General features: G+C 36.9%; 1 protein-coding gene across 5 annotated transcripts in view; it reads left to right on the top strand.

The window, feature by feature from the left end:
- LOC110838571 (E3 ubiquitin-protein ligase sina-like) overlaps positions 1–15,501 on the top strand; it is a 127,948-nt gene that overhangs the window by 42,080 nt on the left and 70,367 nt on the right. For 2 of the 5 annotated variants that reach the window (XM_087340135.1, XM_087340134.1), the window contains exons 2-4: positions 411–484; positions 7,223–7,410; positions 8,640–9,571. In XM_087340135.1, the coding sequence (XP_087196261.1) occupies positions 411–484; positions 7,223–7,321 (173 nt within the window). In that variant the 3' untranslated portion in view covers positions 7,322–7,410; positions 8,640–9,571. Of the gene's footprint in view, positions 1–410; positions 485–7,222; positions 7,411–8,639; positions 9,572–15,501 lie in introns of those variants that run through there. The other 3 variants (XM_022081888.1, XM_022081879.1, XM_087340136.1) reach the window with 2 other exon arrangements.

Genomic DNA, 15,501 nt, shown 5'->3' with positions numbered 1-15,501 from the left:
CAATGAGACATTAAGAAGTCGACATTTGATAGCATTTTGGTACATGTTATCTACGCACCCTGTCCAGCACAGAATTCATGACAATCCATCTGACAGATGAATAGGATTATAAAATAATTTCCCTCTGTAATAGGTTTCCTGCACGTCGTCATTCAATAAGCCATGCAGTATTTTTCAATGTTGTAAGATTTTGTAGGCGTTACAGCACCCTTGAATAAACTCACGGATTCAAAGTATGCAAGTTAGCCCTAAAGCCTTTATACGTTATATGCACAAATAACAAAATTAAAATTAAATCATAATGGGGTGATGGCCCGCATGTTTAATTATTTCGGATAATGCCTGTTAGCATACATGGGAAATAAATTAAGCTAATTGTAACAGTCAGTTGTTATTGTTTTGTTTTACAGACTGGATCGGAGAGAAAATTCAAATGCATTGCCAACTACATACATCATTTCATCTTGCGATGGACATGACTTATGTAAGTGTAAATATTATTTTCACTTTTCTTCTTAATTTCTCTATTTGTTGTTATGTTTTATTAATAGTCGATACGCTGCCCGTTGGGCAACGTTTTTATTCCTGCATAAAAAATAAAGTTAGAACAATGTGATTGTTCTGGTGTATTAGAAAGCCTCTATGGCCTGTAATGAACAGAAAAAAGCGATACGTCTGTAATCTGAAACGTCAACACAATATTTCACATTTCGGTTATCTTATGTTTATTTCGACAGTTCGCAGACATACGAGTAGATAAAATATTACAATGTTTAATTAATTATTTCAGGTGGTTGAAAGGCTAAAACATCAATGTTTCGAGAACCATCTTTCTTTAGTACCCTGAGGACGAGGACGAAGATGGTTCTCGAAACGGTTTTTTATTATTGTTATTCTTCTCCATTCAGCCACCTGATATGGCTAGTAGCCGGAGAAGAATTCAATATACTTAGTCACCGTGAAAGCTTCAAATCATATATTACAAGTTAATTAAATTTCTGACTATCAACATCAAAGGTCAGTTCATTGGAATTCATAGGATTTCTTACAGCATCATTCTCATTGAGTGGCAGATGCGTTCGAGAATACCATAAACCTTTCTAATAAATATTTCGTCTTTGTTCCGATGCGGTACAATTTGTAACAAAAAGGCATAGATAAGGAATCAGTTTTTGAATTACTTGTTATATTTGCTGACATATTTTTAATTTACGTTTGGTCTTTTGTAAAATGCTGTTCATTCTAGAAGAACTTAAGCCAGTGACTGGTTCACATTATGTTCTATTAGTGACTAGGCATACCATTCATTGATTAGTCTCACCCTGGAGATGTGACTTTGTCACGGCAGTGAAGATGTCGGTGTTGGTATGTAGTAAAGCAGTGTGGTCTTGTAGGCAGGCTAGATACAACTTTTCGTTGTAACATGCTGTCTCCATCTTCCATCTTCAGAGCTGAGAAGATGGATATAGTTTGTTCCTGCAAAACATTGGTATCTACATGCAAATCCACACGACGTTCCTATGTAAGATTTGAGTTTCTTGCGACGGTGAGTACGAAGATGGCTGTCTTCTGAGTTGTAGTGCCGTGTAGTCTAGTAAAATTTACCAACGTTTTAGAAGCAGCTCTGATGATGGATACAGCAAAAACGTCTGACATTTTGGTAATCTTCTATCTTTCTACACGTCGAGATGTTTAATCTCATGTTTCGTGCTGAGATTTATGCATCGAACTCACTGATGGAACTTACTTTCGTAATTAAATTATGTTTAATTCTGTTCGACTCTGTGCTTAGTGTGTTGTTATTTAATTCGCTTTTAAGACGCAGACTTAGGATCAGACAAACTGTGCTTCTCAAAGTGAGTGTTATTATGTGTTTGAATGAACTCGAAACTAGGTTTATGAAATTTTCTCTTCGTTTCAAGGAGTTCGTATTTTCATTACAACATAGCTTCATGTTATGTCTCTCATGTTTGAGTTTACACATACAGATGTTATATATTTTTACTTTAACCTTGCTCATGCTTAAGATGCGTAATTATCATATAGTCTATGCTGTCCACAGATCTAATGTAACTCTTCTTAGTGGTACCATTTTCTTACTATGCGCAATATATTTTTATACGCATAATTTTTCTCCTCATTCTCCATTTCCAGTTACGTATTACTGATTTTATTCTCCGATTTACATCAAATTACAGGTAGTCCTCGATTTACGCCGGGGATGCGTTCCTGGACGAACCGGCGTAAACGGAATCGGCGTAAATTGAAACTCTTTTATAATGTAAATCAATGGGAAGTCAATGACATGCGTTCCGAGCACCCAAACATTGACGATTAATATAATGGCATTACATTTAAAGCTCTAAAATAACGTAAATAAAATATAGAAAATCGCGTATTAAAAATAACCCCGGTACCTCCGCAGAGATTAAATTAGTCCTTTGAATGTTTAAAGCGCCAGGAATGAAATTGCATGAGAGTAAACTCGCATATGTAAAAGTTTGCATTTCACAAACAGCTTTTAGCGATTCATCGATGTCATTGGAGCAAATTCGCGTTAACGAAACATACGTAATTGTAGAGATTTATAATTTTTATTCAAAATCAGCGATGTAATAATTACGATTTAGTATAAGAATCATTACGAGATACATTGTAAAACGTTATAAATAATAGTAAAATATATTTTTCCACTTTTTGTCTTGCTGGTTTCAAACTCGGCGTTCTGAATCGGCGCAAGTCGAGGACTGCCTGTATATTAAAGTATTTTCCTCTATTTCTTAATTTATATCATTTCGAGAAGAATCGATTCCGAAATCTCACATAAGAAGGAAGGCGGTTGAGGGAGGGTAGAGCCACGTGGAAGGAAGTAAAGAAAGAAAGACAGAGGTCCAAGTCTTGAAGTCGTGTAAATCTGGACCTGGTCTAGGCCTGCAGAAACTGTCATAAAGACGAAATTCAAATATCTCCTCTTTTCTTTTCAAAGCCTATAAGCAGTTAGTGTAGGGCAGTGGTCCCCAACGCGGTGCCAGCGGGCGCCATGGCGCCCTCCAAGGCTTTTTGGGTGCCCGCGTTGTTACGGAAAGAGGTTATACTGAATAATGAAGGCCATTCAACCATGAACATTATAAAATCAATGCACAGATCTCGACTTACTGACGCCCATCTTGACGATTGTTTGCGAGCAGCAACATCATCCTACAATCCCAAATTTGAAAAACTGGCCGATGAAATGCAGTGCCAAACATCACACTAACTTCCCACTTGAGTAACAATAATTGTACTTATAAAAGTACGTATTTTTGATTGCATGGTTTCTTGTATCATTAAACGTCGTGTTGTTTTGTGTATTATTTGGTGTCCATATCTTATTTGTCCAGAGAAAAGAAAATTTGGCTTTGTTAATTGGTTGGTGCCCGCCACGATCTCATAAACTTTCAAATATGCCCGTAGGCACAAAAAGGTTGGGGACCACTGGTCTAGGGTGTGGGTAACTCTAATTGTTCTTAGATGGTTGAATTTCTTGGAGGGTCTAAACCTTGAATGACCACATTGTCAGTGACAAATATTCAGTAGTAGCAAAAGAGACATCGTACTGAAGAGAACATTGGTGTATATTCATTCGCCTAGGATATTTAAAGAGTTTCAAGAATATTTTCCTCAATAATCTTCTGCTTCTGCTCATTTTCTGCAGAAAAAGGTAAGTGTTTAGAAAAAATTGTACTTGATAAGCATAAAATTTTGGCCTAATCTTTTAAATATTTATGAAATAAAATATACATTCGTTTTTAATTACTATAAACAATTCAGATATGAGTGAAGCACGGGTCCTTATGAGCTTCTACTTCCATTTCTGCCACCCCCCATGAATATATTTATACAACTACAAACTGAGGGAAGAAACGAATTAATTGTAGTATTTGAGGTTTTCACTGCGCTGAGTCTGAAGGTGCCTGTCTTCTGGTTTGTTTTTAAAGTTGCTTTAACAACATGCGAATTGTAAAACTCATATTATGCATAATTATTTCAATTCAATTCATTTATTTAAGTGTTTGCCAACAGCAAGAAGCCAATAACAGGCAAACACTGATAATACATACAATAATAATGAAATAATAATGAAAAATATTACACAAACATATTAACTGAACTTATACATGTACAGTATTAAATATAACTGTCAAGTACAGGCAAACCCAAAATAGGAACATTATTAACACAAAGCAAAATAAATGAAGAAATATAAATAAAAACAAATAATCCACCTAGGGAACACTAACATAATTGTAAAACGTTAATTGAATATATCTGTAAATATTGATTTCAACCTTCTTATTATCTTCATAAACTGGGTCCTTGTATCCGTGTTCACAAAACCTACTTTCTACGCCTCTAAACTCCTGCTTTTATTCCACTGTGGGAAACAAAGAATGGATTAACCGTACTTAGGTTTGGAAATTCCGTTTGCTTGGTAACAGACCTCTGTCACTCACTACCTGTTGTCTTACCCTAAAGATCAAGAACGAATTAGGCCCATTGTTCAATCCAAGTGAATATTGTTTCCTTTTTACGATCGAATTCTTCTTGAACAAAAGCAACGAGGACAATGTACCTTTTGTTTACAGTCATACAAATTGAATTTAAATACAAAAAGTTTTCGGAAGAATTCTGGCGCCTACTTTCCTACGAATGCTTCCGTCAATAGGGCAAGACTAGAAAATATTGGAAATTAACGAGCAAAGTTCTCACAGTGTTACTGAGGGAAAATTCCACAAATGCTTATACAGTGGTACCTGGATATACCGCGGCTTTGGTCATTACCCCCAAATATGATGACATATGTTTTACATATTTCACGTAGAATGTGGGTACTGAAGCTGTCCCCCGAAACCCGCGTTATATCGAAATTCCACTGTATTTTATATCATTCTTCCCCGATAGCGAATCATAAACCTGATTATTCGAAATGAAAAAAAAATATTATCCTTAAATTCAAAACAATTTGTGTTGACAGTAATTAGTTTAAAAGATATTGTTGATATTTTGCCCATTTATGATGTATAAAATTAAATAACATTTGATTCCGTTCTTCGTACTCAAGTCACTTGTACCAAAAAAATATGACTGAATAAGAATTTATATTAACAAACTTTTAATGTTTCTTAACATAAAATCATTAACATAATTCTTGAGATGCAAGTGTAAAGTCTCTTCCTCAGCCGGTAGGGAGAGTCATGTAAATTCTTATGATGCAAATTCTACAAAGAACTTCTTCATAAAAAGAATTTCTGTGTATTTCCTGCGGAGGCCAATATGTAACCTTTTGGCAGAAGCAACTTGCGAACAAACCACATACAACTGTCCATGTGAAGAACATTCCTCTGTCAAACCAACGCCTACTTCTTTTGAAAACTCAACGTTTGCTTTATTGATTATTAAAGCGAAACGAACTTTAACCGTTTTTTTTTTATTATTAGTGTTCTGTCTGACGACAGGTCCATATGAACAGGTTCCTTCCATCCTTATCTCGGACTGGGACCTGTTCATATACGTTCTTGGCAGATGATCCAGAAGTGGTTTGCCATTGCCTTCTTCTGTGTGTGTGAATTGAGTAATTGTTGGGATGCCACGGAGGAAAACTCGGTGTTGCCTAGACCACGGCCTTGCCCAACACAAGTTATAAATTCGGGCACCGCCGGGAATCGAACCCGAGACCCCAGGATTACAATGCCAGCGTTCTGACCGCTAGACCACCGTAAAGTCAAAAAATTCAAACCCACACGAGTAATCAGACGGAATTATGGGAATAAATAAGCACGTTCTATTAAAACTGTGCTTATATTATGGTCTTTGTTATAAGTGTAACGTAAAGTCTTGCCCCACTGAATGATTTTGTGAGTAATCTCCTCAGAAAGAAGGGTTTTACTACACGCACTATTGATTTATCACCTTTAGTTTAATTGTCTTCAAATATCTACTGCACTTAGTTTTCAATACAGGAATACCTCGGAGATATTGCGGGTTCTTCCAGACCACCGCAATAAAGCGAGTTGTTAAAGCAACTTAAAAAACAAACCAGAAGACAGGCACCTTCAGACTCAGCGCCGTTAAAACCTCAAATACTACAATTAATTCGTTTCTTCCCTCAGTTTGTAGTTGTATAAATATATTCATGGGGGGTGGCAGAAATGGAAGTAGAAGCTCATAAGGACCCGTGCTTCACTCATATCTGAATTGTTTATAGTAATTAAAAACGAATGTATTGTTTTGGTTTTCCAGTGCATATAAAAGTTATGTTTACACTATTAGTGTGCAATAATAGCATTATGTCTAAAAACAATGCGAGAACATTGCGACAATTACCAAAATGTGACGCAGAGACACGAAGTGAGCACATGCTCTTGGAAAAATGGCGCCGATAGACTTGCTCGACGCAGGGTTGCCACAAACCTTCAATTTGTAAAAAACGCAATATTTGCGAGGCGCAATAAAACGAGGTATGCCTTTACACTGAAGAACAGTACATAGTTCATCACAACTCAAAAACCAAAACTCATTTTTAGTGGTTGTGGATTTTGGTCCTGTAATCTCGTCGAAACACTTTTGGTTTTATGTATGTTGTATCATCATTTTCCAGCGAGCATAAAACATCTTTATCGGGACACGATCACTGGACAGATTTGTCGAGGAAGAAAAAACTGCTTTGAATATGGTGCCTATCTACCATGTTGCGTATTTTCCGATTTATAGAAACCACCCTCAATGGGACATAAACCCAGGACACTTAATCGAATGTTTGACCTCTCTAAAATCTCTTCATGCTACGTTTACAGAAAGTTTGTCTCGTCTCAAGCCTTTAGCTAGCATACACACACAAAAATAGAATTTCAATCTTATATTTTATATTAGTGGAGTAACCTAACCGCAGTTTTACTGTGGATAAATTCGACAAATGCTTCAATATCTCATTAGGCTTTCTTGTCCGAATGTTGTCATAGTCCTCACCATTTTAAGAACCTTCTCAAACTGAAAATCTGACAACCAGTAACATAACGTACGCGTCAGAGTTGCTACGTATTTTTCTTAATCCTACTTGCTATACGTCACTAATGCGGCCATGATTCAATTGGCGTACATAATGCACTGTTGTGACTCAGTGTTTATGCATACTTGTATCTTCATTTCATTTGCTGCTACGATAACTGTATCTATGGTCCATTAGGGAAAACCCTGGAGGTACCACATTCACTGGTGTACAAGGCCCACGTGTAAAGTAGGACAGCACACAGACACGTGGAGTTTCCCCGAAGACGTGAGGTGACTGAGGAAGAAATTGGGATTTGATTTCTGTTGCAGTTGGCATTCGCGTTCTACAGTTGTAGAAACTTTGAAACACCTCATCGAATTACCGTAAGTATAAGTCTCTCAAAATCAAAGCAGAGTGGCGGGCTTTGGTATTGTCGGTGTTGAACCTATGGGTTCTGCTACCAGGGAGTTAGTTACTTAGTTATATCTTATGGTCCTAAACTACCAGTAACTAACACTCTAGTAACAGAATATGGAGATTCTGCATATTTAATATTAGACAAGATCTTGTGTCAGCTGCGTCCACCATCATAAATAGTTTCGGTCTCAAATTTTCCGCGTTCCAAGAAGTTTCCTCAACATTATTCTACATGTAATTCATGTATGTCTTCGCCATCCGGATAACATCTCCAGCTCATACTAACCAATTTGAGTTTTTATTAACATAACATTACTAAGTTATGCGTGTTTCTCATTTAATGCGAATTAGTTTAAGTTCAGAACCTACACAAACTATAAAATTTCGTAAGCATCTTTTGCCATTTGAAACTGTGAGTGAACGGGTGAGGCTACTGAGGTACAAAATGCCCTCATGAGTTCGTTCACGTAAACACGGAGAACTTAACGCATTCTCTGTGACTTCATGGGCTATTGTGATCATGGTAATAAACCTACGAGCTGCATAAAGGCTGGGAATCTTTTAAGTATTGAGGGAATATCAGCTTCTTAAGACAGACTTTGCTCCATGGAGTTATTTAGTTAAATAAACTGCTTGCTTATTTAGTGACTAACATAGCAAATACGTTCTTCTTTTGTTCTGCATAATGACTGTTTTATGAGTGACTAGTAAAATCACTGCCGAAATCATCATTTTCAAACAAGTCCACGACTGGACATTGCACTTCTTGCAGCCATAATGGTTTGATTTACTTTTCTCAGCTACGAGATGATGGTGAGCTTTAACAATCAATGATGCTTGACTACAGGAATATCATACAGCTAAATTAAACTTTCATAGTTTCTGGAAAACCAAAAGCATGTTCCTGGAATTTGACCATATTACTTCCTGATGATGGAAGCAGTAAGGACCTTTGAAACACTGGTAAACTTCTGCCACTCGATGCAGCCCCGAAGATAGGAAAAATAGAATCTTTAAAAATAATAATAATGATATATAAATTGTTTTTGTTCTTTGACATGCTAAGTCTTAATTTAAATAACAAGTCAGGAAGGATTTACAAAGCGGAGATGCACTGAGCTTCGGGAATTCCGTTTTAGAGAAATATTGGGAAAATATGCATTATATTACGGCTGTGTTTTATTTTAATTTTCAGGAACGTAAAACAATGGAAGATATCGTAGCAGAATTGCACAATGCCTGGCTTGAGTTCATGGTATGCTCTTTATGCAAGAAGTACATACTTCCTCCAGTTATCGAAATATGCACCAACGGTCACAATGGATGTGAGACATGCGTCACGCAGTTAACAGTATGCCCGATTTGTAAACTTCCGGCTGACAAATACCAGAACACAGGAATTGAAGAAGCGTGTAGGAGCGCGAATATCAGGGTCCCCTGTAACAATCGATCCTGGGGCTGCAGCGAAAGATCTCTCATCGACGATATGAGAAATCACTCGATAGTCTGCGTGCACCAGCAAATCCCGTGTCCATTTGCTTCTTCTGACTCTCCTTGTTCGTGGTGTGGCCCCATAAGCGGTCTGCAACGACACATGATAGAAAAACATCACGACTGTAGGGTCGTTATTACACAAGAAGAACCTATACATTTGTCTTATTCTTGTGAAACTCAGAAATTGGTTGTAATAAGAGGTATTGAAATATTTCTTATCTTAACCCTTTTGAGGGAACCCTGTGTTTCGAAATACTACTGCACCACTGTGAAATATGTTGGACCAAAACATAACGCCGATAAGTACATATACGAAGTTAATATAGCTGGTGGATATAAACACGAAATACAAGACGATATTAGGGATCCGGAAATGGTAACTGAGTCTGGAGGTCATATCCACGTGTTCAATACAACTAGTAACGTAACAGTTCCCGTTCGAGAATGCAAATATTATATAACAATTAGTAGACATTCCCAATCGTCTGTATCAGACGATGATTCCGACTCAGAAAATGCCTCAGATTATGAATCGTCATAATTTGGCCACGATGTCTATGCTGTAAGTACAAAGACGTAAAAGCACGTGGACAGCTCATAGGCCAGACGATTGCAGCCAAGGAACAGAGGTTATCAGCTCGACTGAGCTTTTTACGTTTCAGGAAAAACACGTGAGTTACCGGATGTGTCATAGGACACGGTAAATCTGAATAGAACGCAGTAAACACGAAGTAAAAATATTTAAATCCGTGGAAAATTAGTACTGAAACTAACAAAAACTTTGGATCTGTAAACAATTATGTACAGTTTTTGAAAATGCATTTCAGAAAGAAGTTTTGCTCTTTCATATAATTTATTAAGACTTAATTTATACTTTCTTGTATATTTTATAATGATAATAATAATGAATTGTGAAAGATGTGTGTGTTCTTATGTCTCCTTTATAGTAAATCCTGCATAACACATGACAGACTGATTAGAAAATTAGACAGCCCAAAAATGGGAAACATCACCCTGTTATCATATGGTAACACAAATTTTTGTATTTATTTTTATAGAGATTTTGTGGCATCAAGATCAAAAACGTCAGCTGTTTTATAGACTCCTTGCTCTTAATTTTTACATGAGTGCGCCTATTCTTCGTCACTAACCTAACCTAAATTTTTAATTTTCCCACGTATTGTAAGAATTTGTTAGTTGTTTCCGGTGACGACAAATGAAGTATAGGCTTACTTTTTAATGCGTTTTTTTCTCTTGACCAGACTCCTCACCAAAGTCCGCAAACGAAGTTTTAGCGGCATTCATGTTATGTTATAAAGGATCTACAAGTCTTATCATCCCAAAAGTCAAAAATGTTTATTTTTGTCTCCGAAAGGACAGTCATTGAATTACTCGTGTTAATGATGCACGTATAAACAAGCAGAATATAGTGAGGAACACAGGGCATTTCGGATAATTTCGTAATCTGACAGGAAATGGGCAGTCCTAGAAAAATCCTTACGTGTACTTAATTTCTTTAGGATAATATTTAAGATTTTGCCTGTTGTTTTGTATGGGTGCGAAACATGGTCTCTCACTCTGAGGGAGCAACATAGATTGCAGGTGTCTGAGAACAGGGTGTTGATGAGGATATTTGGGCCTAGGAGAGAAAACTGCATAATGATGAGCTTAAAAATCTGTACTGCTCCCCCAGTATTGTCAGGGTTATTAAGTCGAGAAGAATGAGATGGGCGGGGCATGTAGCGCGCAAGGATGGAGCAAAAGGTGTGCACGGGGTATTGATTGGGAAGCCTGAGGGAAAGCGACCGCTGGGGAGACCTAGACGTAGATGGGAGGATAATATCAGGCGGGATCTATGGGAGATAGGAGTTGAAGGAGACTGGATTTTGTTAGCCCAGGACAGGGTCCGGTGGAGGGCTTTGGTTAATTCGGTGATGAACCTTCGGGTTCGGTAAGCCATCTAGTTAGTTAGGTAGTTAGTTGGGATAATATTTCAGAATTTGTTAGATCATGGTCAATGCTAATTTTCTGAAACACGTCGGGTTGGCTGGAACAAGACTGTCATTTTAATCGTAGTTTCGATTATGAAGGCCATACCATAGCTCAGATGGCTAGGCACTGGATTATAATAATGGAGACCCGTGGCGTTATCAGTCTCCGCCGAAATGGTTTTTATTTTGGGGAACTAACTTCGGTACGCAACAATGTAGTATTTCTTAACAAGGTACTTCCTTCCCGTCTTAACAACCTATGTTCAGGAAGCTACATACAACTACTACTACCATCTGACGGACGTTTCTTTAACTAACTGCAGTCGCAGCAGTTTAATTGGTGTCGGTGGCTCGAGAAATCGTGGTGAGTGTGTATGAAACTGCATGAGCTGGAAGGCAAACTTCGCCCGCTCAACTGTTTCAATCACTTGGAATCGAGCTGTAGTAATTATAGACCTCTACAATTTTGTATCTCAATAAAATAAATGTTAAAACCGTGATTCGTGTGCTGTACGGACTGGAAACAAACATACCGAGCAAGAAATGATTATCTCCTTACTGGCATCCAGAAAGTGGACCCTGCTTACAAATGCTTAGACTCTAAACCAAAGAATCATTTCGCCAGCCAGCCAATTGGTCAGTTATTTTTGATAGATGTTTGTCTGTTTAGTTAAGTAGTTAGATAATGACTGCTGTAAATCACTGATTCAGTAACTTTATAACTATTGATGGCTTTCCAACAGCAGTTGTCATGGAAATGTACTGACATAAACCAGCATTGAAATGGTTAAAACCAAATATTTATTAGCCAGTCTCGTACTTCAATTTGAAAATATTTAGTTTGTAATACAGGTATGTCCCACACAGTCAGTAGGCCGTATTTTATGTTGCCCTCCAATATCCATGTTTCCTCATCAATTAAAAATTACCTGCCCGAAAGTTCTGCCTCCTCTTCTGTTCACACCTGCTCCCCTGTTAAATAAAGAGACACCAGGTGAAGAAACGACTAACACAGAGTCATCATTCCTAGAATTATGTCGCTGCAATTTTACTGTCTCGGGAACGGGAGAGGACTGCAGCCAAGCTGTGTTCTGTCATCCTCGCGTCATTTTAAACTCAGATGCGTTGCTACATAACCAGTAACAGTTGACAAAGAAGTAAAACTTGTTAATCCGTATTTTATCACCTCGCCAGTTTATGTTGTTAATTTTTTTAAATAAAAACCGTAACGAAATACGAATAACTTTCAAGTAGACTTAATTATACAATTCATAATTTTTGCGTCTGACGTGAGTAGGCTGTTGAACTAATGTATTGTACCACCAGGTGAAATACTGAGAAATATTGGACTAATGGAAAAAAAAATTGGTGAGTCAGCAAACTGACTGGCTCTGGGCTCGTGGCCCAGAGTTTGATTCCGGACATATCCAGGGCTAACCTCCTTACTATCAATCCCAGACTGGTTCTGAAGCTGATTAACCCCCCCCCCCCCCAATAATCTACTATATGTCCCAAAAAGACGTATACACAATATAATACGGAATATTAAATTTGTGTTCATACATAGTTTTGGAACACATTGTACATATTCTAATATGTTTGTGAATTCAACGCTCGATTTAATATACTCCTGAACACGTGCGAATAAAATACTGGGCAGGTGTAAAAATGGCGTATCAACGAGCAGAATCTGTGTACCTTTTTGAACATTACTTCGCATCGAAATCGTTTCTTGCTGTTCGTGGAGCATTTAACAGTGCGTATCCTGGTAAGGAATGACTCAACACTGCATCAATTGGTAACAACATTTTGAGAAACACTAAGTGTTTGCTTCTTTTAACAAAATGGTGGACATGTTATAAAGCTGTTCTGCAAGTTCTTCCTAACACATAAAAAACTTGTTTGTCTTCTTATATTTATGTCACGAAAGCATACAAATATTTTAGTTCAGGTTGCGTTTTAAAAGAAACGCTCTGTATATTAGCCAGGGGGCCGGATATCCTGTCAAATTCTTCGTGACTTTTCTTCTGCCCTGCAGGAAAATGCCAGAATAGTATCTTTAATTATAACTTATACCACAACCACTTCTTTCCACATCCTAATTCATTATTCATTAATCATCTCATCATTCGACTCCACATAATCTGAGCTACTGAAAGCGTTGTTAAATAAGTCGCAAAACCTATGCAAAATGGAGGCTATACGATGTTAACGGCAAGCAACGCATGTCGTTACGTTGATGTTTTCTTTTCCCTTATCCCTAGACGTCATATAGTTTTAAAATTTAAAATGATTGTAATATATTATATCTTACATTAAAATACCTAAAAACTGTATCTTCTTCGGTAATTAATTAGGCTAATCCTATCAAATAAATTTTAGGACTAATAATAAATTGCGCTAGTGTTGATATCTCACGCCACAAGTTTAAATCATTTTCTTATTTTATCTTCTCTATTAGAAGCAATTTTTAACAGGTGATACTGATTATCAAACTGCTTTCACTAATTAATATTATCAAATTTTTCAAGGCGTCTAGTCTCATATCATAAAATGCCTAATATATTCTTAGAATATGAAAATAATGTTATAGAATTTTTATGATAAATAAATATTCAAGATAACTTTTAAACGCTGGAGTCTGGTAACGAGAGTCAAGCCTGTCGCTAAGCTAGAAGTCAATAAAAATGAATTTTCATTGCTTTTATTTTCTTTAATTTTTAAAAGTATTTATTTTTGTACTTACCTTTCATTCTTCTCAATTGTTCCCAACTGTTCCCATCCTTCAAAATGGTTTGTTTCTATTATTTCTCACCTTTCCTTTAACATTGAATATATTAATCTACTAAAGGCTGGATAATAAACAGTCATAAATTGTCTTTCAGTAGCAAAAAAGTCGGTTTCGGGCATAGAAATGTGACCCTTATGAACAATAAACATATAAACCTTACTCCGCCATCTGTGGTAACTTTCTTTGGAGAAAGAATACGACTTTAAACTGAGGGTTCTGCTCAGAATTATGGAGGATCGAGGCAGACTCTGTAGACTCATAATTACTAAAACCTATTAATAAATATTAGGAAGCAGTGAGCTTTCAACATGAAGGCAAGTGATAAGGGGGTAGCAATTGATTGATAATCAGATTCCAGTATGGGTGGGGGTGTTTTTAAAGGGTAGAGAGAGGGCGGGCACTGAACTCAAAAGACTGCACTCACCGACGTGCGATGAATATGACAAATGAGAGTTCGTACTTTGACCCGCCCCCAGAGACCAGACTTTACACCCTTTCCTTGTAAGCTGTCTTGTGCACGTGCCTGAAACGTAGGCTACATGTCTCAAGTGCGACTTCGGGAGGGATTTCCTATGACTGTCAGCAAATAAGATATGGGCAAACAGTGCTTCTTGTGAAGTTGTGTGCTACTAGGATTGCGCTCACTTTGTGACACTGACAGCTGCGTTCAAATGTAGGCTACTTTCAAATAATAAACGGAAAGAATCGATTAGAATCGATATCTAACTTTACGTCTTGTTCCAATATGACGCAACTTTTGAATTTCCAGTTTTATAATCTCTTGCTATGATCAGGTACATACTTCGATTAACACAAAAAGATATTCTCATTTAAAAGAACGCTGAAAATCCCACTAGGCCATATTTATGCAAAATTTATTATACCTCCTTTTGATATGGGGCTTAAAGCAATCAATCAACTACATGATACACAATCATACTTCAAAAATTGATAGTAACACTTTGTTACCTGTTTTTAAAAATATCCTTATATTTAAGAAGCATTCTGTTTAGGCAATAAATACAACTCAGTGATCAGTTTGTTTCGCCCCAGATCAGACGCAAATAAATACAGTGATAAAAAAGTAACGACAGCAGACTTGCACTGCCACGCCTCTATCGGCGATGCAATTATTCACGCTTAAATTAAGTCTCCTATTTGCAGTTCTGAGTGTATGGGGTAGGCAATAAGTCTTACACAGCATTGCCACGTCTATAAGGCTGCGTGTTTCAAACGACTAAATAAACATGAATTGATAAACAGACAAAGTCCAAAGAAAAGCTCGAAATATGTTTCTGTTTAACATATTTCACAGAGGCCTATTATCGAATACGCGCAGTGCCTACGGCCTACGAAAAAATTTGGTCATTTTCGATAAAAATTGTAAAAACGGTCCCTGTTAAAAAATCGCTATCCAAAGAAATTACTCGAGAAAATTTTGATCATCAGTCTACCCATATAAATTGATACGTACATAAAGAACGCATCCACCAAAGAGCCTAAGAAACGAAATACCTTAATCTAGCCCTGATTCCACTTCTCAGACTTGAAAATACAAAGGTATAAGTAAAGTTTTAGTGGTATGGTATAAATGACAAACTCATATCTCTAATAGCAAAAATAATATTCTTGAACAAAAAATAAAAAAACATGCAAAATGTACCATTGCCCACCTGTGTGAGGTAATGATAAGTAACTGTTATGACTAAAACAAACTACAAATTACATAAATAAACATAAGGCAGATAATAATCTCTTTGAATGACTGAAAATTACCACAA

This window comes from Zootermopsis nevadensis, unplaced genomic scaffold (assembly GCF_977971745.1).
Source record: "Zootermopsis nevadensis isolate Lab colony 2312 unplaced genomic scaffold, Znev_1.0 Znev_ptg000061l, whole genome shotgun sequence".
In the NCBI taxonomy this organism is placed as follows: Eukaryota; Metazoa; Arthropoda; class Insecta; order Blattodea; family Termopsidae; genus Zootermopsis; species Zootermopsis nevadensis.
This window is presented reverse-complemented; position numbering and strand designations above follow the sequence as displayed.